General features: G+C 41.0%; 1 protein-coding gene across 1 annotated transcript in view; it reads left to right on the top strand.

The window, feature by feature from the left end:
* The first annotated feature begins 343 nt into the window (after window positions 1-343).
* The window catches only part of COQ3 (coenzyme Q3, methyltransferase), a 28,585-nt gene continuing 3,404 nt past the window's right edge, over window positions 344-25,524 (top strand). The window contains exons 1-4 of the mRNA XM_073626984.1: window positions 344-498; window positions 14,560-14,647; window positions 16,072-16,203; window positions 19,418-19,514. Coding sequence (XP_073483085.1) covers window positions 444-498; window positions 14,560-14,647; window positions 16,072-16,203; window positions 19,418-19,514 — 372 coding nt within the window. The 5' untranslated portion in view covers window positions 344-443. The remainder of the gene's footprint in view (window positions 499-14,559; window positions 14,648-16,071; window positions 16,204-19,417; window positions 19,515-25,524) is intronic.

The following is a 25,524-nucleotide window of genomic DNA, read 5'->3' as shown; positions in this document are numbered from 1 at the left end:
CTGCTTTAAAAATATATATAATGTTTAGGGGTTCTAAGTTATTTTCTAGTAAAAAGTACCGATTTTGACATTGAAACAAAAGATGACAGAAAATGCCTGGTTCTTCAAGTGGTTACTAGTGTAATATCTGGAATGTTTATAAAAGGATTGATATCAAACCAAAAAAAAAGGGGGCAGTTAAGGTAGAAAGAGAGAATTCTTTGTATGTGAGGGACAGTTAGGAGGAGGCCTGTCCATTCAACACGTTCATACATGATAGTCCTGTGGTGGAGGTCAGCAGGGAAGACACAAGTAACAGTCTGCCCTTCTCTCTCATGGCGTTTCCTGGTGTTACTTCCGGGGTGGTGTTTCCTCTGTGTGAGGGGCCGGTGTAATCGTTGCACATTTCCGGCGGCTGTCACCTATAAGCCGAGCCTGGTGTTGGCAGTGTGTAGTGGAGAACGATGTGGTCTCTGGTGATCTCAGTAAGAGGTGTGCGGTGTACAGGGAGTCGCTCAGGTAATGCAGCAAGAGAGGAGACACTTCCGGCTTCTTCGTATCACATAGTCATGGCACATAGGACACTCAGCGAGCAGTACAAGTACGGGCCACTGTGTGTGCACTAAAGTCTATAGGAATTCATTACATGGACTATGTGTGTGTAGGGGGCGGGGCTACACAGCACTTATCATTCATAACCGGATAGTACGATCCAGTAACTGGGACATTGTCAGAGCACGTGTTCTCCACAACCAATCACAGTGCACACAGCTCTCCCATCCCACCTGTTGGAGCTGACTCTTAATCTGTTTATTTAAAATAGAACTAACAACATGGAGAGGAATTAGACCACCTGTCAGTTTTTCTTGCAGTCTGTGTCCCCATTGGGGAGATTTGTTTACTGTTCTTAGAGTGAAAGAGAGTCTCACGTTTTGAGTTGTCACCTGAACAGGAATTAAGGGGAAATCTTCCAATGGGGACACTAGTTCTGGTGACAACTATGGAGGGATTTCCTCTCACTTCCTGTTTTGGCTATGGAAAGGGAAGCGGAATCTCCTCTATGGGCCACAGAATATGTGTGTGTTGTGTGGTGTTTTTGTTTTTTTTTTTGTTTTTGTTTTTGTTTTTTTACCCTCTCTTACCAAAAACATAAAGGAGGGGGGGGGTGGGGGGGGGAATAATTGTGCCTTTTTAGTTTTGCTTTAAAGTGATTGTAAAGGCAGAAGGTTTGTTTTTTTTTTTTTTTAATGTATTCTATGCATACAGATAAAAAGCCTTCTGTGTGCAATACTCCCCCTAATACTTACCTCAGCCCCCTCTAGATCCATCAATGTTGAAGGAGTGTCTCGGCTGCCCAGGACTCTTCTTCTCATTGGCTGAGACAGCAGCGCGGCGCCATTGGCTCCTGCTGCTGTCAATCAAAGGCAGTCGGGCAATGAGAAAAGAAAGGGGGGATGGGGCCGGGCATTGGCGCCATGTCTGAATGGACACACAGAGCTGAGGCTCAGGTGCCCCCATAGCAAGCTGCTTGCTGTGCGGGCACTCAACAGGAGGGAGGGGCCACCGAAGAGGGACCCGAAAAGAGGAGGATCCAGGCAGCTTTGTGTAAAACCACTGCAACAGAGCAGATATGTTATTTTAACTTAAAAAAAAAAAAAAAAAAAAAAAAAAAAAGAGACTTTACAATCACTTTTTAACTCTTTCAGATCTGCGCTATAGCCGTATGACGGCTACAGCGCACATCTGCTTTCCCGGTCGGTTGTCAATAGACGTCCTCCCCTTTGTATGCTTTGCACACCACCCTGAAGGGTGCGTGTGGCACGCGCTGTGATCACCTGAGTCAAGGAGACTTGGTGATCACAGATCGGAGTAAGGGGTCGATCCCTCCCCCTTACCACGTGATCAGCTGTCAGCCAATGACAGCTGATCACGTGATGTAAACAGAGTCAGTAATCAGCGTGAGGAGGAGAAAAAGCCGATCACTGACTTCTGTTGAAGGGACACCGGTCCCGAAGAGGAAGAGGCAAAGCCACCTCATGTGTGCCAACCAGTGCCACGAATCAGTGCCACCTAACAATGCCCACCAGTGCCAGCTATCAGTGTCGCCTTATCAGTGCAGCCTCATCAGCGTACATCAATGAAGGAGAAAAATTACCTGTTTGCAAAATTTATTAAAAAAATATAAAACGGTTTTGCATTTTATTTTTTTTTAAATGCGGTCTTTTTTTACTTTTTGTTTTAACAAAATATAAAAAAACTCAGAGGTGAGCAAACGCCACCAAAAGAAAGCTCTATTTGTGGGAAAAGATAAAAATGTAGTTTGGGTACAGTGTTGTATGACCGTGCAATTGTCATTCAAAGAGTGACAGCGCGAAAAGCTGAAAATTTGGTCTGGGCAGGAGGGGGGTTTAGGTGCCCAGTAAGCAAGTGGTTAAATAAAGAAGAGGTTTCATTGTTCACTTACAATGTCTATGCTGCAACAATACAAAGTCGCACTAAGAAATAGTATAAGTGCCCATTCACACCTGAATGTAGTGAACCCATGTTCTGTGTGCTTTTCCCAAACTGCATTCAAAACGCACTGCAGTTATGATTTGCAATATTAATATTAAAGGGGTTGTAAAGTTATTTTTTTTTTTTTTTTTTTAAAAATAACAAACATGTTATACTTACCTTCACTGTGCAGCTCGTTCTGCACAGAGTGGCCCCGAACCTAGTCTTCTGGGGTCCCTCGGCGGCTGTTTCAGCTCCTCCCCGCAAGCATTTACCACCTTCATGCGAGCTCCCTCGCACGGTGGTGAGTGCTTGCGGGCGCGCTCCCGTGATACAGCCGGCGGCTATAGCCGCTCGCTGTATCACTCGGCCCCGCCCCCCGGCGCGCCGCCTCATCGGATGTGATTGACAGCAGCGCGAGCCAATGGCTGCGCTGCTTTCAATCCATCCACTGCAGCCAATCAGCGACCAGGCTGAGCTGCAATGAAGCTGACGAGGACGAGGAGCGAAGATTCGAGGCGTCAGGTAAGTAAAACGGGGGGGCTGGGGGCGGCGGTACTGTCAAAAGTTTTTTCACCTTAATGCATAGAATGCATTAAGGTGAAAAAATTTTTACCTTTACAACCCCTTTAAGTTAATAAAACAGCGAACAGACAAAATACCACAACCAGTAGCGCTAGGTGGGAGCTCCTATATCAGAAAAGTAGTACTGAAGAAAAGTCTATGATGGTGCCAGTGATGTTAAAACCATAAAAAAAGTTTATTAAGACAATCATTATCTTAGAGGGGAGCGTTGCATGTATTGGTTCATATTGCTATAAGATAATGATTGTCTTTTTTTTTTTTTTATTTTTTTTTTTTTTCTTAAACATACTTTTTATTAAATTTTTTGACAAACAGTAGAAATGAGTGGTATTAACACAACATCAAGCCACTCCAGAGAAACAAAAATTCGCCCGTGGGACTTTAAATGAAGTGTCCATGGTGATCACAGATAAATAAAGAGTATAGAAATGACAACATTTATTGAAATAAATATCATCCAGTACAAGTCATGAACATGGGTGACAAATACATAAGAACAGCAGCATGATAAAGTGGTCCTAAAAACATAGCCATAATGACATAACATCAAAATATGAAAAGTACAGATATACATGATACATCTCTAACCCGATGCGTTTCGCGAGCTCTCCTCGCTTCATCAGGGGCTGATGTGTATATCTGATGTCTGTAACAACAAGTAAAGAGTGTATTGGAGCATGGGTTATGATTGGACAACAACATGAAGCCAGAGCTAGTAATCCAATACCTACTTGTCAGGCACTTGACCTCGAGGGGGTGGCCCCAGGCAGGGGGCAGCGGGGAACACATCTCCACTGGGAGCTGAGGGTGGGGAGACCATAGAATGGAGGCCCAGGATCAGGCACAGGGCAGGCATGGCAAATGAATAAAAATGAATAAAAAGAAAAGAGATGGACCCGACTGTCACCCATGATGGTTACAGAGCGTACTCACTGTAATTAAATAAATGTAACAAAAATATATGTAACTGTGATAATGGCGATAACAATATCCTAAAGATATAAAGTAATATGCTTGAGTATGAAGGGTGCAGGGTATCCAGCAAAGCATGAAAAAGAGAGCAAAACAGAAGACAGAGAAGAGGTGGAAGAATGTGAGCCCAAGTGTTACCCATGAATCTAGCAGGGCATATTCCCTGTGATGAAGTATATAGATGTGTATGTGTATATGTATATGTGTATATATATATATATATATATATATATATATACAAATTATAATTGAGGTGGCGGATGACACGATCTCCTAAGTAACCCATAAATCCTACATGGCATGTACACCATGATAAAATACATGAGTATGTACATGGGGAGGGGTGATGTGAAAAGAAAGAAAGTATGAGAGAAAGAGTGAAGGGATGGTAAAGGAAAAAGAAAAGGGAAGAAGAAAGCCACTCCAGCGACCAAACATGGCCAACCGTTACAGACAACAACCTTACTAACTAACATAGTCTTCTGGCTGAGTGTATAAAACATCCTCCCTACCCCCCAACAGCCCATAACTCAGTTCACCTCTGTCCTCAGATGGTATTGTAACCTAAAGATGGAGAAAAACCGAGAGATATAAAACAAGAGTGACAGTGTGGCATATGCGGTAATAGTACAAGACTCATTCACCTCCATCTGACCATATCATTACCCAGAGTATGAAAAATCAGTGATTCCTGTTACAACCCCATTATTTAGGCTACTTTCACACTGAGGCGCTTAGCAGGTGCTAAAGTGCTAAAAATAGCACCTGCAAAGCGCCCTGAAAGAGCCACTCAATTCACTCCAATGGTAAAGCCCAAGGGCTTTTACACTGGAATGGTGCGCTTGCAGGACAGTCAAAAAAGTCCTGCAAGCCACATCTTTGCAGCGCTATAGGAGCGATGTATTCACCACTCCTAGAGCACCCCTTCATATTGAAAAACGATGGGGCAGCGCTGCAAACCCGCCGGCAAAGTGCCGCTGTGGGTACCATCAGAACCTCCGCTATGCAGGAAGTCACCCCCGACCAAAAAGTTTTGATCTGAGGGCACTCCCAGAAGATATGTTTTGCGTCCACCGGTGAAAAGGAACATCTCCAGCAGTCTGCCGGAACAGACGGATAAATGACAGACAGTCTGGCTGGTGTGAAATAAACTTTGTGTAGAAATTTGAAGTGTATCAGTCTGTCCCTTGCAGAAACCAGATTTTGGAAGGGGTGATCCCACATGTCATCCCATTCCTCCCCTTGAATGTCAGGAACCTCCACCTCCCAGCGATCCCTACATTTTGTTACCGCTAACGGCCTCCGCTTAAATAGTTCTTTGTATGTGACGGACAGTGTTTTGGAAAGGTCTTCTACCATGAGCAAATCTTCTAAGGCAGAGGGGATGGACTCTATACTCGAGTCCCTGAATTGGGTCTGAAAGGCATGGTGACGTTGTAGAAACCTGAAAAAATACAAGTTAGGAAGTGCATGTCTAGCCTTGAGTTGGTCAAAAGTTAGTAATTCCCCATCCTTTGTAATATATTTAAGTAGCTTGATTCCGTTGAGATAATGATTGTCTTAAACTTTTTTTTTTTTTTTTTTTATGGTTTTAACATCACTGGCACCATCATAGACTTTTCTTCTGTACGGTGGTTATCTGCTTTTCTGATATAGGAGCTCCCACCTAGCGCTACTTGTTGTGGTATTTTTTCTGTTGGTTGTTTTTGGTTTTCATTCTGGCACCGCTCCTTGTGCAGACACTCCACACAGCTGCTTGTAGCTCCCCATTTGGTACCAGTCATCATCGACAAGAGGATCACTGTCCTGGTCCTTTAGCGCCAGATTTGTTTGTTGTAATAGGTTAATGACACCCCAAACACAGGTTGCAAACACAGAAGTACCATGCGATCTGGTTGCAGTGTGTGCAAAGTTAATGGTTTCAAATTACACAGCATGTGAACCGCACAAACGCACAGCACATTTCTGTGCAACTCCTGGTGTGAACTGGTCCTAAGATTATGTAACCCAGCCTTTGGCAACCTGTGTACCTCAGCTAAAAAGGATTATACTTGCAGCTCGTGGTGCACTAGCATGGTCAATAAACCCCAGTTTACACTGTAAATCGCATAGAAATGTGCAGTACATCCCTGTGCTATTCACATGCGATTCAGCCCCCAGTCAAACTGGTTTGACTTGTCATGCGATTTGACAGTTTCAAATCACATGACAAGTTGCACCCTATTGTCCACATTGAAAGCGGTCTCATTTTGAAAGTAGTTCCTGCTGCACTACTTTTTGCAAGTTCAGGTGCAACTTGCATAAACATCTGTCTGTCTTCCAAGTTGCACCTGAAGTAGCACTGAAATGCTACTTTAGAATCGTGCTACTTCAATTGAAGCAGCATGATTTCAATGTCATGATCAGTGTGACTTTAGTGTCAGTGCGGTGCGATTTCAGATCACACTCCATTGCATCAAAAGTAGTGGATGCATCACTTTTTGGAAACTCAACAGAATCGCATAGTACTTTTCTACCATGTAATCTGGTGCAGGCAGACGCACTGTTTGTGACCTGTGTTTGGGTTGTTAACACTGACACCTGCTGCAGATTGCAACTGCAGTGCATTCTGAAAGCAGTTCGGGAAACGTGCACAGAACGCAGGTTTTCAGCATTGAACCAAGTCTAAGTTAATAAATTTTTTTCCCAACCTATTTAGTTGAATGGGCTGAAATTACACCGGATAGCACAAAAAGCAGCGCATGCACTACATTTCAAAAACGCACCAAATCGCATGGTATTGTGGTGCCATCTGATCCAGTGCAGGATACCATTTGTGATCTGCGTATATGGGGGTGTCTTTAGGAATACATTGACACCCGCAGCAGACTGCACACCTAGTATGTTTTGAATGCTATGTGGGGAAACAATGTGCACAAAACCTGGGTTTCCCACACTGCGTTCTGGTGTGAATGAGCCCCAAAAGAATATATAATTTGGTGTACCTAGTGTATTTGACACCCAGGGCATATCATTTTGATACTGATTATCAACAAAATGTATTTTTGGTAATATTCTTGAAATAATAAAAAAAAAAAAAAAAAAAAAAAGAAAGGCAGGTGGTTCAGCCAATCAGAGGACGCTTTGTATTCATTCAAACTTTAACAAACTTTGTTGCAGATTCCTACCTTTTTGTTCTGAAAAAATAGCGGTTTGTTTGTGTCCATGTGCATCTGTATGTAAGTGGTTTTAGAATTATCAATCAACTGCTGCACCTGCAGGGATCTAATGAGGAAAGTGGCAAGGTCTGCATCCCTCTTTTTTGGGAGCATCTCACCAAAAATGAAATTTTTGTTGCAGGGGATGCTCAATATCTGACTTGTATCTTAGTGCAGACTTCTGGGAAAATCAGTGAGCCATTCACACAAGCAGGAAATTACATTTTCAGGGGGTGTTCTGTACAGAACACCTCCAGGTAGCCATATTGCATAGCATTTTACAGAAAATAACGCTGCAGATTGAAAAGGAAAGGTAATTTTTAATAACATTCAATTACACTGTGACTTGTTTAGCAATTGTATACACTTTATTTTTTTCCCTGTGAATGTGAAGTTACCCTTTAATGCTCCTGCTTCTACAAAATACTGACATGGGTTTTTGGTGGAATAGACCTGTAAGTAGAGTTGCAATAACACCAATATGGGGTTTACCGTCATTTATTTCCTTCTGCAAATACATTTTGTCTGGCTGCAGTTATTATCTGCTAGTTTTTAGTATGATATGGGAAAGGTACGCAGGCCAGGAAAGTTAGAATTGATATGAATATTTTTGCTCTTGTGTCTCAAAGAAATAATTTATTGTGACATGCTGCTGAAGTGACCTGCAGGACCATGCTGGACCACTGTTTTGGTATTTCCTTGTCAAAAGAAGTTTATTGAGTATACAATGTTATAAAGATACATAAAGTAAGTTTACAAGGATCTATAAAGTAAGCTCATTGTTTTACAGTAGGGTTTATATAGGTAAATATCATGAAATTTCAAATATTAAACATTGGGTTCACGTAAACCTAAATTAAAGATATATATCATTTCCTTAGTTACTTTTGTAGGTATTTAAATGATTTATACCTACTATACATATTGTTTACAAGTAGAGTGTATATAGGTCAAATAAATTCTGATAATGAGCTTTAATCGTAAGGTGGCGAAAAGGAAAGAGAAAGAAGAAAAAGGGTTGAAAGGTAAAGGTATGGTCCACAAGGTTGTCCCGCTCGTCAGTTTATTATTCTTTTTAGTTCTCTTTGAAGCCTTAGAATGGGTGACTCTGTAAGTCATTTAATCTGTTACCATGGCAACAGGACAGAGTCATTGAAATTTGACTGGAACTGTTGTTTTATCCAAGGATGCCAAAGTTTTTCAAATTTTGGAATTTGATTTTGATCGATGGCTACCATCTTAGCATGGGACATTGTATTATTCATTCTGTGAATTGTTTCTGCTAGTACCAATGTAGGAGATTTCCATGCCTTGGCCACTGTTTGTTTTGCAGCCGTTATTAGTTGGATCATAAGTTTGAATTGAGAGAGTGTTAACCATTCCGGTTTTAGATTAAGTAAAGTTAAATATGGATCTGGTTGTATTATTTTTTTAAATATTTTAGATGCAATCACGAAGACTTCCTTCCAGAAGGTTTGGATTACTGGGCACGTCCACCATATGTGTAAATATGTGCCTATTTCTGGGCATCCTCGAAAACAAAGAGCTGAGGTATTAGGTGAATATTTTGCCACTCTAGCGGGTACAAGGTACCAGCGAGTTAGGACTTTATAATTTGTCTCCAGTGCCAAGATGTTGGGTGAAGATGACTTAGATGTGAGCCATATGTTAGACCAGTCCGTGTCTTCTAAAGTTCGTCCCAGGTCCTCCTCCCACCTCTGAACGTAAGAGGGTCTATCAAGACCTGCTACTCCATATAATTGATTATAAAGTGATGAAATTGTACTTTTAGCAAATGGATCTTTTGTACAGATTGATTCAAAAATGGATAATTGGGATAATGGTGTATCCCCCTTTAGGAATGGTGTATAGAAATTTTTGATTTGGAGATATCTAAATATCTCAGAGTTTGGTAGATCATATTTTTCTCTAAGCGATGGGAATGAAAGGAATGATTTAGATGTTATGAAGTCATTTAGTGTCTGAATGCCTGATGTTGTCCAAGCTTTAAAAGAATTTGGGTAGATCCATGCCGGATAAAAGGCCGGATTTCTGATAAAAGAAAGGAGAGGATTGTGTGGAGATTGTAACTGATATTTGGTTTTTAGTTTATCCCAGAGAGATAAGAAGTGTTTAGTTATGGGATTATGAATTTTAAAGCGGTCTTTAGGATCAAGCCATAATAAATTTGATATTAATAGAGGGTCATTTTCTGAAGCCTCTATAAATACCCATAATGGGATTTCCTGTTTTGCATGGTATTTGGACAGACTGGCCAAATGTGCTGCTCTGTAGTAGTTAGTAAAATTAGGGTATCCCAGGCCTCCTTTATTTTTGGGAAGATGTAGTGTGTGTATAGGTATACGTGGTTTAGAAGATCCCCATATAAACGAAGTTGCTCTTTTTTGTACTATTCTCAAAAAATAGGAAGGAATTGGAATAGGGAGGACTCTGAATAGATAAAGCAATTTGGGTAGAATAGTCATTTTGATTGCATTAATCTTCCCTATCCAGGATAAAGGAAGTTGCGACCATTGTTTTATTAGATTTGTGATGTGTCTTAATACAGGAGGATAATTGGTTGAGAATAAGTCAGAATGAGATGCTGTTAAATGAATTCCAAGATATGGGATTGATTTTTCTGCCCATGTGAATGGGAGTGCAGCCCTAGCCGGGATCAATTCCATGTTTGTGAGTGAAATATTAAGCACTAGGCATTTCTTAGGATTAATCATAAGGCCGGACAGGGCTGAAAATCCATCAAGAGCTGGTATTAAGTTAGGACCAGAGACCTGTGGTGATGATAGAAAAAGTAATATATCGTCTGCAAATATACATAATTTGTGTGTAATACCTCCTACTTCAATTCCAGTTATAGTTTGGTTTGTTCTGATGTATTGGGCCATGGGTTCGAGTATAAGGGCAAATAATAAGGGAGATAATGGGCAACCCTGTCGGGTACCTCTTTCGATATTAAAGGCTTCAGATTTGTATCCAGCATATTTTATATAGGCTTTGGGTTTATTATATAATGCTTTGATCCATGTTAAAAAGTGGGGTCCAAAACCCCATTTTTGTAATGAATATTGCATATATTGCCAGGATACTGTGTCAAATGCCCTCTTAATATCGAGAGATAGAAAACATAAAGGGATTTTCCGTTTTTTAGCAATATGTGCCAATAACACTGCCCTGCGTATATTATCACCTGCCTGTCTATTTGGCATGAAGCCTACTTGATCTCTATGTATTAATTTTCCTATAATGCTATTGAGGCGTTTTGCTATTATTTTTGCTAATAATTTAATATCGAGGTTTAACAGAGAGATAGGCCGATAATTCACACAGGAAGTATCATCAGAAAGGGGTTTTGGGATCATACAAACAATTGCCATTAGTGTTTCTTGCCGAAAAGAATGTCCATCTAGAAGTTTGTTAAAAGTTTCAGTGAGAATGGGAGAGAGTATTTCTGAGAATGTTTTATAGTATAAAGCAGAGTAGCCGTCTGGGCCTGGTCTTTTGTTAAGTTTTAGGTCTTTTATGGCGTTAGCAACTTCATCTATAGTTATAGGCTCATCCAAACTGCTTTTTTGATTCTGAGATAACTCAGGTAAGGTTATTTTTGAGAAGAAGGATTCAGCTTCTGTACGATTAAATTCATTGTTTGTCTTGTATAAAGTTGCGAGATGTGAGTGAAATTTATGGACTATTTTAACTGGATTACAAGTGTAAACATTTTTTGATAATTTCAAACGTATTGGTTTGAAAGATTTGTTAGTTGAATTTAATGCCCGAGCCAAATATGTACCTGGTTTGTTTGTATTCATGTAGAAATTGTGTTTGGAGCGTTTGAGGGATTTATCAACTGACTCAGTGAGAAATAGATCGTATTCCAATCTAGATTTTTCCAGATGAGATTTTGTACTCTGAGATGGATTATCTTGAAATGATATGTAGGCTGCATTAAAATTGAGCTCTAGTTTTTTTGCTAGATTTTTGCGTTCCCGTTTAAATAGTGCCATTTGTCTTTGTATTGTACCACGCAAGACAGGCTTATGAGCTTCCCACAGTGTTATTGGGGAGATGTCTGTTGTATTATTAATTGATATGTATTCCTTTAAAGCTTGTTCAATGGCCATCTGATGTAGTGGGTGTTTGAGCATTATGTCCGGTAAGTACCACGTTGGGTCATGCGCTTTTGGTATGGCTGAGGCTATAGTAGTGTATACTGCATTATGGTCAGACCACGGAATCGGAATTATATCTGATGCAATAATTTCTGGTATCATTCCTATTGTTAGAAAAATATGATCTATTCTGGTGAAGGTTTGATGAGGGTGCGAGAAATAAGTGAATTTCTTTTTCATTGGGTTACTTTCTCTCCATGAATCTACCAGATTGTATTTGGAAAGAAGTTGAGAAAAAGGTAATCTAGAGGTTATTTTGGATGGTGTAAAAGGTGATTTATCTAGAAATGGGAGGAGGACCTGGTTCGAATCCCCACACATTATCACTGTTCCTATTTTGTGTGTATTAATCACTTGTAATATATGTGAGAGGAATGGTGTAGGTTGTTTGTTAGGAGCGTAGTAGGAAATCACCGTGATTGCTGTATCCATTATATAACCCATGAGTATCAGGTATCTACCTTCTGGGTCTTTAATTTCTGATGATAAGGTAAATGGTGTGGATCGGTGAAATGCAATTAGAGTTCCCCTTTGCTTGGTACAGGCAGAAGCCGTGTAAATTTGTTGATAAAAAGGAGAAATATATTTTGGAGTAGAATCTTTGGTGAAGTGTGTTTCTTGGAGGCATACTATGTGAGCCTTCTTGTTATGGAAAGTACGGAAGGCTTTGGTCCTTTTTTGAGGGACATTTATTCCCTGAACATTCAGGGAAAGTATATTCAGTGGTGCCATGGCAATAGATCAAATAGTTTTGACTTACTTTTTGTTATGCAGAGCTGACTGCGCAGATCAACCTGTGTGGACTGAAGAGATGAATAGATAGAAAAGAAACCAGTGAATTCTGGAGTAAAGAGTAAACAAAAAACATATGAGATTAGATGATACATTGTATAAATTATTTTTTGCAAGCAATCACAATTTACCCGTGAAAGAGAATAAATATCTCTCTCAGGGGAATAAGTGCCTTCGTCACACTCCCACATAATATGGTTGGGAGAATGAGGAGGGCTAATGGGGGTACACGGATCTTCCGCTTACAGGAGAGAAGTGCTATGTCAAAAGACATCAAAATGATGTTTCATTAATTGGAGTGCAGAATATAGTTTTTGTTGAAATTATTTATTCCAGGGTGGTTGTATATGGTTAGTCTTACCCTAGGCTAAATAATTCAGTTAGAAAGGTACTGTTAATAACTTTGGTACTGATGAAGATAGTTTGAATTATTTTGGGATTTTAACCCTTTTAGAGTAAACAATTACATATTTTATTCATATGTAACTGTTTAGATATGTTAATTCATAAAATTGAGGTTGTATTGCTTCAGATTAGAATAAACAAAAACATAATTCTAGGAACTAGTTAGGTAATAATATATTTGTTTTAAGAAAAGAAAGAAAAAGCTTCCATTACTTCTGGATTATTGAATATATTTGTCCTAAAAAGTAATAAATCTATTGTTATTACCTGATAATATATAACTGAACAAGAATTTCCTTATTTCACTTATATATTCTAAGGCTATATGAATCAGAAGTAATAAGAAATATAACTGGAATGTAACATGATCCCACACAGTGTGTGACTATCAGAATGCAGTTACATTCAGTTATAAATATAGGTTTTTTATAGAGAACCATCTCTTAGTATAATAAATGAAGAGATATCAGGAATTAGGATGTCAGTCCATTGAATCTTCTTGGTCCATGGATGATGTGGCATAAAGGCCTCTTTTGTGAGAATGATGATTCCCATTTTGTTCTGAAATTTTCTGGGTGCTGCCTGAAGGTGAAGATGACGCTATTCTTCTGCGTGTGGGAGTGTTGCTGCTTGTGGGTTCTGTCAGATTTAATTTTAAAAGGGTTTGTTGTAGTTCATCTGCTGATCTGCTTCTGTAAATTGTACCTTGGTAGTTAAATCTGACTGAAAAGGGGAAGCCCCATTGATACATAATGTTGTGGCGTTGCAGTTCCATTAGTTGGGGTTTCATGGATCGTCTTTTAGTAATAGTAAGTTGGGATAGGTCAGCAAAAATTTGATAATTGTGTCCTTGAAAATTAAGTTCCTTTTTTTTCTCTTGCAGCAATTAGTATTTGTTCTTTCGTTCTGTAATAATGAAATTTTGTGATTATATCACGTGGGGGTCCATCTTTCTTTTTGGCTGTGAGGGCTCTGTGTACTCTGTCCAGTTCTAAACGTTCAATAGGGATATCTGGATTTAGTTCTTGTAATAGAGCAGTAATAGTAGATTGCAGGTCTGTCACAGTTTCAGGTATTCCCCTTATGCGCAAGTTTGAACGTCTGGCTCTATTTTCGTAATCTTCGAGCTTAGTTTGAAGTATTAAATTCTCTTTTTTTAATTGTTCCAATTCTGTTATATTTTCTTGGGTTGTAATTTCAATTTCATCCATTTTTATTTCTAAGGCTGCGGTGCGGTTTCCCAGCTCTCTTATTTCTTTGGTTAGGCTTTTTGTTATTTGGTCTGAGGTTTGTTTTAAAGCCTTATGAAGCATCTTTTCAAATTGTAATAATATTACTGGGGATACTGAGGAGGCTTGTGGAGAAGTTTGTGAGAGGATTTGTTCTGTATCTGACTCAAATGGAGAGTCTTGCTGTGACATTTTCTGTCTGTGAGAGCGCCCTGATGCTGTATATTGTGAGGTGACTGGAGCTGCTTTAGTTGCAGTGAGTGCCTGTGAGCTCTTTGTGAGGTGATTTTTATTTCTGCCACGGTTTCCTCCCAGTACCATATTTCCTGCCCAAACTTTCACAGTTTGTTCCCTGGGGCAAAAAGGTTCAAATGGATACCTTTTGAGCCTGCAGGCTCCGCTTTGTCCTTCTCTTCTCTCCTCAGCGGTGTGGAGCTCTAACAATGCATGTCTGCTCTGCTAGGCTCCGCCTCCTGCCCTCCTGTTTTGGTATTTCAACCCTGGCATTTACTGAATAAAAAAAAAAAATGCAGCCTGTCTACATTTAACTGTAAATAGAAGCGGTTCAGCTTGGCTTTAAAAATGCGTGGATCTTGCCTCCTTGCATGTCTGTATATTACATGTATGTATGTTACTGTATATATGACATGTTTGTATATTTAGTAGTATGTAGTTCCTTTTTTATATTCACATTGATATAATTTTCTTTTTTGTTAACAGTTGCCAGCTTAATACCTATGCTTCAGAAGTTGTCCTTTGGTAACCAAGAAAGCAGAAATGTCAGCACGGCAACCAGAGCAAGAAGACTGTAAGCTTTGGGTTTGGTGCTTGAAGTTTTTTGTTGTTAAATATATACACTGTATATAAATATCGCAAAGCCCAATTTTAGTTGGTAAAGGCATAGAGACCCCTGTCAGGATTTTTTGCAGTCTGTGTCCCCATTAGGGAGATTTCCTCGCTTTTCAATGGGGATACAGATTGCAACAATACATACTTTTTCGTGGGGATGGTTTAGAACCTCTATTCTTTCTTTCCTTTTTATTTTTTATTTTTTTTTTTTTTTTCCCCTTCTGTCTCTGATGTCACGTCCCCATGACAACTCCCCTCCTTTCATACCCTATTCTTAGAGGATAAGCACATAAGGTGAATTATCCCCAGTCTATTTACTTGTACAAAATCTATTCCAGCTGTATTGGCCTGAATTGGGTTAAAAGCAACAAATAACTTATTATTATTATTATTATTATTATTATTCAGTTTTTATTTTTAATTGCAGCATTAATTTGTGTTTTTTCCTATGGTTCACTGCATTTAATTAGGCTGTACAGCCTCAAAGCTTTGGCTGCATCTGTGTCTAAATTATATGACCGTATATACTCGAGTATAAGCTGAGTTTTTCAGCACATTTTTTTTTGTGCTGAAAGTGCCCCCCTCCGCTTATACTCGAGTCAAGCACTTTTCTGGTGTAAAGAATGACATTTTCCGAACCAAATTTGGGGCCCCGTATCTCTGGACCACTTGGTACTAGGAACCCCCAAATTTGGTGTGCAAACCCAGTGGATCTAGCACTACAACATGTCCAAAGCTGGGGTTCCTAGCACCAAGTGACCCCGAGATATGGGGCCCCAAAGTCAGTTCGGAAAATGTCTTCTCTGCTGCAGAAAAGTGCTTGACATTTTCCGAACCAAATTTGGGGCCCCGTATCTCAGGGCCACTTGGTGCTAGGAACCCCAGCTTTGGATATATTGTAGTGCCAGTTCCACTGGGCTTGCACATCAAATGTGGGGTTCGTAGCACCAAGTGACCCCGAGATACCAGGCCCCAAATTCGGTCAACTGTGTCCATCTGCAGCAATGTCATTTCAGGACCCTTTGGGTCCAGAGACCCCAAATTTTGGCTGCAGCTAAGGGGCATCTAGGAACCTTTAACTACCGAGTTTGAAGTTCGGGGACCTATGGCTGTAAATAGGCACAGTGAGGCTGCAAATGGGCATTGTTGACCCTCTTTTCCACTTACAGTAGCTGCACATTTCTCACCCTAGGCTTATACTCGAGTCAATAAGTTTTCCCAGTTTTTTGTGGTAAAATTAGGTGCCTCGGCTTATATTCGGGTCGGCTTTTACTCGAGTATATACGGTAACTCTTCCTTCTTAAAAGCATTTTATTGACAAAGCATTTGAACTTTTAATAAAAGTGTTTTGTTTTTTTTTTTCTATGATGGGCACCAATTAAGATACTCAACTTCTCACACAGTGGATCCTACTGAGCTGAAGAAATTTCAGGCTTGGTCAGCAAAATGGTGGGATGAAGAAGGAATATACAAAGCTCTCCATGCCATGAATGATATTCGTGTACCCTTTGTAAGGTATACTTATATATACATGATTATTTGCATCACATTACAGTTCGTTTACTACACCCTAAAGACTTTCAAAGGGTTCTTGTACTCCAGAGGTTGACCTAAATCTATGGTAAATGTTTGGATGGATTTAAAAAAAGAAAAAAAAAAAAAACCCAGGTTGTCAGCTAAGGGGTACTTCTAACACAGTGGTCCTCCAAAACCTGTTTACCAACAAAGGGGCAGCTCACTGTCCTTAAAGATGAGTTCCAGTTATCGATATTTAATACATGGCTACATTATACCTGGCTGATCCCCCTGCATGCTGGTAATCCCTGAAGTAGACACTGCTACACCAGTGATATCCACTTGCTTCTGGGTCCCACGACGAGCAGCTGCCCTGCTGCATCCTGAGTAAAGGGGGGCAGCCACTATGTATATACCATACCTGGCAGATGCCCTGGGAGGCTGCAAATCGCTGAAGTAGACACCATTACTCCAGTGATCTCCACTAGCTTCCATGTCCCTTGGCAAGCAGCCGTTCTGATGCATTTTGAGCGTAGGAAGCCAGCCACTTGGCATGGGCACCATTTAGAGAATGCTTGCATTCATTAAGAAAATAGAAGTGTTCTCTGATTTACATGAGGTGCAGAGCACAATGTCACTGCCCTGCCTCTTCACCTTGTCCCTTCAGAGAGCACTTTTGCATTTTATTGCTTTGCATTCTCTGAATGGCGTCCATGCCAAATGGCTGCCCTCCTATGTTTAGATCAGATTTTCTGCCAGGAATTGTGTGACAGGCTGTTGGTGGAAAATCCAACCGTTTGTACGCTTCACCGGGCAATTGTTGTCGGATTTTCTGCGGACAATTGTGGGCTGGCAGGCTTATAAATTTTCTGCGGACAAATGTCTGTCGGATTTTTTAAAAATTTTTTTTATTGTGCATTTAAAAAAAGAAAAGCTATCTGCCAATAGAACTTAATCAAAAAGTGCATTCTATGCATCTAAAAATATACCAAATCAAATCATTATTCAACCAAAAAATAAAAGCCTCATGCATGTGTCCTGCTTCCTTTTATAGGGGGTCAACAATGCCAATAGTTGGTGAAAGCAGGGGTCCGTCATCTGGATATAATTTCCAAAATCATCTGGATTATATTCCTGGAGCTCCTGCAGCATATGACCTAATTGGTCACGATTAATAAAGCAACCAATTTTTGGTCCAAGAACTCCTCCTCCTCCTGTTCCTGGACTGTATTTGGGTCAAAGCAATAACTCCAAGGCCAATAATAAATAACATGTTATCTCCTCCGATTCCGCAACATGTCTGTTTGACCAACGGCCGTTCAGAAACAAACTTAAAAAAAAGCGAATCAACACTCGCCAAACTTCTACTAACCCGAAATTAGCAGAAGGAGCCGAAAGGGTGACGCCTGACAATTGAACTTCTTCTTTATCGGCTCGTAGTACGTAACTACGTTCGTATTTGTTGGCAGACAATTGTATGCCGTTTGTATGCAAGACAAGTTTTTTTTGGCCAACGCCCTTCGGACAAAAGTCCGAAACTTTGTCTACGGAAAGTCTGATCGTGTGTACGAGGCTGAAGGACGCAGAAAAGACAAGTTGGAGGAGTGAATGCTGCCAGATTTGGTTAACAATCTTTTAATAGCGATCTATGTACCTTATAATCTTCCACTCTATTTGGCAGTAAGAATGGCCTCTACTCTTCATGCTTATGTTTTTAACTAGAGAAACGAGGGTCTTTGGATAGCCGTTTATATTAATACACGTTTTTGCTATCTAAGGTATTTTTACCCCTTTAGAATGAGCAAACCATGTTTGAATCTTGAAGAGAAAAAGCATATACATTCAAAAGAGATGAAGTAGACGTGCAATCTTATGTTTCAGGTCTCGTGTGACAGCCCCTCCTAGCCATTAAAGAGGAAACTGACAAACTGACCAGATCATTAGGCTGGAGGTTTCAAAGCAAGATCTTTTCTGTGCAACCTAATGGAGTGGAAGAGTAAAGCCAACCTTTTTGCCAGCAGTCTATCTTTTAATGGCAAAGGTGTTTGACTAGATAAAGACAACCTACCACCATCAGTGCCCCCCCCCTTCTTCTTTTTTCTTTCTTTTTTTTTATTTATTTATTTAATTTTTTTTCTCCTCCTCCTTGTTTTTGCAGTTGAAAGTTGTTAAAGCTGAACTCCTCCGGGTTTCTTTCTTATTGCATAATTATGCATGCTCCATACCATTGGGACCACTGTGTAAGTAAGGGAATGACTCTAGTAATCAGCGGCACAACAGTGATTGCTGAGGTCTTCGGGTTATGTCCTTGAGTAGTTGCCCTTCTGCATAGTGAACACAGGGGGTCGGTCCTCCATCAGCATGGCTGCCATTCACAGAATGCCTTGCATTTTTTTTTTTTTTTTTTTTTTTTTTAATGAATACATGGCAATCTCTGGGTGAGGTGAAGATCTTGACGTCGGTGCTCTGCCTCTCCTCATTGGTCCAAGTTGCACCAATGTAACTACATAATAAAAATACCTTAAGTTCAGTCTTAAAATGACAGAAAATGGAATTATCTGTGGCTAGCAATAGCCATTAGATAGGAGTTGATGGTTTTTACTGCCAAACAATCATTTTGCATAAACCATCACTTGGCTTGGGTTCTAAGCTTAAATGTTGAGGGAAGGTGGACATACAGAAGGCAGGTGGTATGATCTTGTAGAACTACCATCTTATGTCTTAGAGTACATCCTTTGAATATTCTACTTTTACTGCACAAGGTCAACTGCTTTTTTTTTTTTTTTTTTTTTTTTTTTTTTTTGCTAGGTGTGAGCACAAAGTATTTACTTGCCTGACCTGCCGATCTTCCAGAAAACCATGCTCCTCCACCGTGTACGATTCCTGTCTATGGAGAGTACTCTGAGCATTCTGACGTCAGAAACCATTCATTTTCAAGACTGTGGGAGCACAGGGGGTGAGGGACCGGTCTTGTGTGGAGAGGATTGGTGGGGACAGTAAATCTATGTTGTCCTCTTCCCTAGAATAAAACGAGCAGTTGTGCAGTCACAGCCCCACTGCATGAGAAAAAAATTTGCCCAGAGTTCAGCTTTAGGAAATGCTTCTTGCATAGTGTTTTGTTAGGAAGATTAAAACTACTGTTGAGTTACAGCATTTATCTTTAGTACATGTGGGACAGTTCATTGTTACACTATTGTCTAATCTTATCTTCTAGAGATGTTCTTATGAGCAAAAGCTATCATGATGTTGGGTGCCCCCTCTCTGGCATAAAAATCCTTGATGTTGGCTGTGGTGGAGGACTTTTATCTGAGGTAACCATAATATACAGGGTTTTTTTTTTTTTGTTTTTTTTTTTAACAGTAGCTGCTCAACCCATTTTAGGACACTGTCAGACTTTTTCTTTAGATTTGATCTGCATGGGCATCCTCATTTGCTAAATGCTATGTAGTGTGTGGGAATGGACACATGGATTTTGGTCTCTTCCTACTTTCTTGGTGTGAAGTGGGAGACTATGAGGTTGATTTACTAAAACTGGAGAGTGCAAAATCTAATGCAGCTGTGCATAGGAGCCAATCCGCTTCTAACTTCAGCTTGTTCAATTAAGCTTTGGCAAAAAAACTGGAAGCTGATTAGTTACTATGCAGAGCTGTAAAACTTTGCACTCTCCAGTTTTACTAAATCAAGCCCTTATATGCTGTAGTCATTTGCATTTGTAGGGCATTCTGCACACAAACTGTGCCCAGAATACCAGCAGCATAGCCATGGTAGATAAAGATTGAAACTAGAAGAGTCATTCTTTAAAGGTAGCTGTAACTGTAAAAAAAAAAATCAATAAGATTTGGGTGGCTGTGGGCTCGCTAGTTAGAAATAACTGTAGTGCCTCTGTTCCCAAACTGCACAGCAGTGTTCATGTTGCAGGGTCCACAGTGTTTATAGCCCCTACCAAAAAGGATCAGGGCTGTGTTGATGCTGAGTGGGAAGGTCTGCCTCCTCTGACTCCCTATTAAATGGTGTTTTACTAAAAGCTGATAGACTGTGCATTTTGCAAGGCATTTTCTCCAGTGCTGAGTAAATGAGGTGAAGCTTTGCAAAGAATACCCAATTACATGCAAGGAGGAAAAAACAGCATTTTTGCTTGCACATGCTTGGATGGTGGAAGTCGGCAGTGATTCCTCTCATTTACTAAACACTGAAACGCAAGTGCACAGTTATTTGCCTTTAGTAAATCGACCCCATTGTTTTTTTTTTTTTTTTACAGCTGCCCTTTAACTTAAATTACTCAATGTCTTAGGTTGTAGTTTTTATTCAAGTGCTTTTTTTTTTTTTTTTTTTTATTACGCTTTTTCAGATATTTCATGCTTTATTTCTATACATTCATTTGTGTGTTTGCTTGCTTTGCAACAAAGCTTGTTGAATGTTTCCTTCATTTCTAATGGGACCCATACATGTGCCAACTGACACACCTAACCCTTACTGCACTGCAGTGTATGCAATATAAAACACATGTGCTGCTCTGTAGTCTCTTTAAGAAAAACAGTGCAGGAGGTTTTTGTTGTATGTGAAATCCCTGGTGTTAGTCCTTCTTTCCTATTAAAAAAACAAAAAAAAACTGACCACTCTAAGTAGGAGAACACACCATGGTCAGTTCTCTTGCTATGTTGAGAACTCGGTGTGCTCTCCTCCAGCAGCCTTTCACCGGGAAGTTGTGTACTGCTACTTCTCCTCCCCCCAGCTCTTATGCAGCTAACAGAAGGAATGTGATCGCTTATAAAAAAAAAAAAAAGGGGGGGGGAAAAGGTGTTTATAATGGTTTGTTTTTTGTTTTTGTTTTTTTTTTTATATACCTATGCACAAATGATTTTACTTTACTTTTCTATTTTAAACGAAATGGGTTGCTTTTACAAGGTGATCGTTTGCAATCACTTTAATGATGATTATTATTATTATTATTATTATACAGGATTTATATAGCGCCGACAGTTTACGCAGCACTTTACAACATTAGGGCAGACAGTACAATTACAATACAGTTCAATACAGGGGGGAATCAGAGGGCCCTGCTCGTTAGAGCTTACAATCTAGGAGGGAGGGTCAAGTTATACAAAAGGGTAAAAGCTGTGGGGGATGAGCTAATGGAGAAAATAGTGCAGTTGTTAGATGGAGGCAGGATAGGCTTCTCTGAAGAGGAAAGTTTTCAGGGATTGCCTAAAAGTGGATACATTTGGAGACAGTCTGACAGATTGGGGTAGGGAATTCCAGAGGATAGGCGAGGCTCAGGAGAAGTCCTGGAGGCAGATATGGGAGGAGGTGATGAGGGAGCTAGAGAACAGGAGGTCTTGGGAGGAACGGAGATGGCGATTAGGTTGGTATTTTGAGACTAGGTTAGTGATGTAGCTGGGGGCAGAGTTGTGGATGGCTTTGTAACTTATTGTTAGTATTCTGAATTTAATTTGTTGGGCGAGTGGTAGCCAATGGAGGGATTGGCAGAGAGGGGTAGCAGACACTGAGTGGTTTGTAAGGTGGATGAGTCTGGCAGCAGCATTCATGATGGACTGAAGGGGGGGATAATCTATTTAAAGGTAAGCCAATGAGGAGTGAGTTGCAGTAGTCAAGGCGAGAAATAACCAGGGAGTGAATCAGGAGCTTTGTGGTTTCACTGGTTAGAAAGGGACGTAGTTTAGAGATGTTGCGGAAGTTGAGGCAGCAAGCTTTGGAAAGTGATTGGATGTGGGGCCGAAAGGAGAGTTCAGAATCCAGGATAACACCTAGCACCCTGACTTGTGGGGACGGGTGGATGGTTTTGCCATTGCTCTTGACAGAGAAGTCAGGGGAAGAGGACGTGGGGGAGTAAATATTATAAGCTCGGTTTTGGACAAGTTGAGTTTGAGGAAGTGGTGTGACATCCATACAGATATGTCGGTTAGTAAGTTAGTGATGCGCGAGGAGACTGATGGAGTGAGTTGAGGGGTGGAGAGATAGATTTGTGTGTCATCAGCATAGAAATGATATTGATAGCCGTGAGAGGCTATCAACTGACCCAGGGAAGAGGTGTAGATTGAAAATAAAAGAGGTCCAAGAACAGAACCTTGGGGGACCCCGACAGAGAAGGGAAGAGGAGTGGAGGAAGTAGAATTGTAAGTGACACTGAAGGTGCGTTGGGATAGGTAGGATGAGAGCCACTGAAGAGCACAGTCACGGAGACCGAGGGAGTAAAGTTTTTTTGAGGAGGAGGGGGTGGTCAACTATCAAAGGCAGCTGAAAGATCCAGAAGTAGGAGTACAGAATAGTGTCCGTTGGTTTTTGCAGTTAGTAGGTCATTTGTGAGTTTTAAAAGAGCAGTTTCTGTGGAGTGTTGAGGGCGAAATCCAGATTGAAGGGGATCAAGAAGGTTGTTTTTAATGAGGTGGTCACTCAGTTGGTTGTAAACCAGGTGTTCAAGGAGTTTAGAGGGAAAGGGGAGCAAGGAGATAGGGCGTAGGTTGTTAAGATTGGTAGGGTCCAAGGACGGCTTTTTGAGTATGGGGGTGACCAGTGCATGTTTTAGAGCATCGGGGAAGATGCCAGAGATGAGGGAGAGATTGAAGATGTGGGTTAGAGAGTGTAGGATGGGGTCAGAGGGTGACCGTAGTATTTGAGAGGGAATAGGGTCCAGGGGACAGGTGGTTAGGTGGGCGATAGAAAGGAGTTTAGCAACTTCGTCTGTAGTAGCAGATTTGAATAGGGGGAGTGTCAGCTGTACCTGTTGACATGGGGTCTTAGCTGGGGGAGATACCTGTAGAATGGAGATTTCATCACGGATTGTATCAATCTTGTTTTTGAAGTGATTAGCGATTTCCTCGGCAGTGAGTAAGTCAGTGGGTGGAGGACAAAGTAGAGAGTTGAAGGTAGAGAAGAGTTTACGGGGATTGGATGAGAAGGTGTTAATAAGAGTTGTAAAATAGGTTTGCTTGGCAGTGTGGAGGAAAGAATAGTATTTTTGGAGGGCAGATTTGTATTGGTTGAAGTCTTTGAGAGACTTAGTCTTGTGCCACAGACGCTCAAGAGCACGACTACGTTTTTTGAGAATTTTAGTGTCAGCTGTTTGCCAGGGTTGTAGGGGTCGAGGCCTGATTCTGCGTGTAGTGAGGGGAGCGAGCTTGTCCAGGGTGGAGGACAGAGATTTATTGTAGATGGACGTGGTTTGGTTGGGGCAGGACAGGGGAGAGATTTTGTCATAGAGGTGGTTAGTAGCAGAATAGAGGCGAGAGGAGTTGACGTTTCGAAAGTTTCTACGGGTGATGGTTAGGCGATTGGAGGGAAAGGTGGTGGAAGACAGGGGGAGAGAGAAACTAATAAGGTGGTGGTCGGAGAGAGGAAAAGGATTGTTTGAGAAGTTGCATGGAGTGCATAGGTAGGAGAATACAAGGTCAAGCGTGTTGCCATCAGAGTGAGTAGAAGCCTGTACCCATTGCTTCAGGTCAAATGAAGAGGTTGGACTAAGAAGTTTAGAAGTAGCAGGAGTGTTTGTATTAGCAGGGATGTTGAAATCACCGAGAAGGATTGCGGGAATATCCGAAGAGAGAAAGTAGGGTAGCCAGGCAGAAAACTCATCAAGGAAAGTCAATAATGGTCCAGGGGGCCGGTAGATCACAGCAATTCTTAGGGAAGTAGGAGAGAATAGACGTATACAGTGGGCTTCGAATGAAGAGAGGGAAAAAGAGGGAGGAGGGTAAATAACCTGGAAGGGCCCTCGGGGAAGGATAGGAGGAATCCCACTCCACCTCCCTTGCGTCCATTAGGATTAGGGGAGTGAGTTCAGTGAAGGCCACACTGGGAGAGGGAAGCAGGAGAAGGGGTGTCATATTCGTGGAGCCAGGTTTTGGTGAGAGCAAGTAGATTAAAGCAAGAATACAAGGACTAATGCGCAAAACCACAGCACCATATATAAATTAAATGAACAACCTAAGCATTAGACAATGGTACCAGATAAAAAGCTGCCAACATAGATGGGTGCACTCAACACCCCAGTGAATAAATAATAAAATCAGATAGTATGTGGCGCTATTCTACCCTCCCGTACCAAACTGTAAAGTTTACAGTTTGGTACGGGAGGGTAGAATAGCGCCACATACTATCTGATTTTATTAAGTAGATTAAAGGAATTAGTGACAAAGAGGTCATGAACAGCAGTGCGTTTGTTGCAGACAGAGTGGGCGTTCCAGAGGGTGCAGGAGAGAGGGAGGCTGGTGTTGGGAAGAAGAGGAATGGAGACTAAATTGTGTAGATTGCGACTACTGCCAGAGGGTGTAGGGTGATTGGTGTGTTGGGCACAGTTAAATAAGGGGGGCCCAGTATTTGGGGAAATATCTCCAGCGATTAGGAGAAGCAGAAGAGTGAGGGAGGTAATATGAGGGGACATGCTTCAGTATCCTGGGGGGTATGTTAGCAAGTGGGCTTAGCGTCAGAAAGAGGTGATGAGTGCAGTAATAGGGGGAGGGGAGAAGTGAGGGTGATATGTACAGATTGTGGGGTGGAGCAGAGGGATGAAGAAAAGAGAGTTTGAGGAGAGAGGCAGCAATTGTGAAAAGGAGGAGAGGTAAAGAGTGCATGTTTCAGAGAGGAAGATGATAAAGTTTGGAAATGGGGTCACCTGCAGTCTGTTATAGTTAGCTTTGTGCAACTCGCTGAAGTGCAAGAGCAGAAGTGCCACTTATTTAAAGAACCCCGCTTCTTTGGAAGAACCCCCTGTATGTGCAGCCCCCTGTATGTGCTCCCCCGTAAAGAAGGCCTTGTTTTTATACTGTGTGTTGGGGGTGGGTTGAATCTGGCAATTAATCAATTAGGAGGGGATATTAGGAACACAGCTAGCAGGGCATAACTTTCACACCACAATCAAACTGCAAGGGAACTAAAAGGCCAAAATTGTAAAGATAAGGGAACCCATAATTTAGGTAAGACTTAATGGCTAAATAAACATTGAAATAATGTGAGCATGGCTACAGATGGAGTTGAAACAGTGGTGACAAACAGATTTACCAAATATGCATTTGTGCAGTCAGTCAATATTCAGTTTTAAGGTATGTGGAGGTATAAACGCAGGTTTACCTGTGAAGAGAGAAGAAGATGTTCAGATGGATGGTGCAAGAGCAGAAGTGCCACTTATTTAAAGAACCCCACTTCTTTGGAAGAACCCCTGTATGTGCCTGTGTCTCTACAATCACTTGCTTCTTTCTTCAGCGACTGTTGTTATAATGGCTACATAGAGAATGCATTGTCTTTAATAGGAAGGACCTGTTTGGCAGATTTTCCCTGGAAGAAAAGAACAGTAAAGCCTAACTGCTG

The sequence above is a fragment of the Aquarana catesbeiana genome, linkage group LG04 (assembly GCF_042186555.1).
Source record: "Aquarana catesbeiana isolate 2022-GZ linkage group LG04, ASM4218655v1, whole genome shotgun sequence".
Lineage (NCBI taxonomy): Eukaryota > Metazoa > Chordata > Amphibia > Anura > Ranidae > Aquarana > Aquarana catesbeiana.
This window is presented reverse-complemented; position numbering and strand designations above follow the sequence as displayed.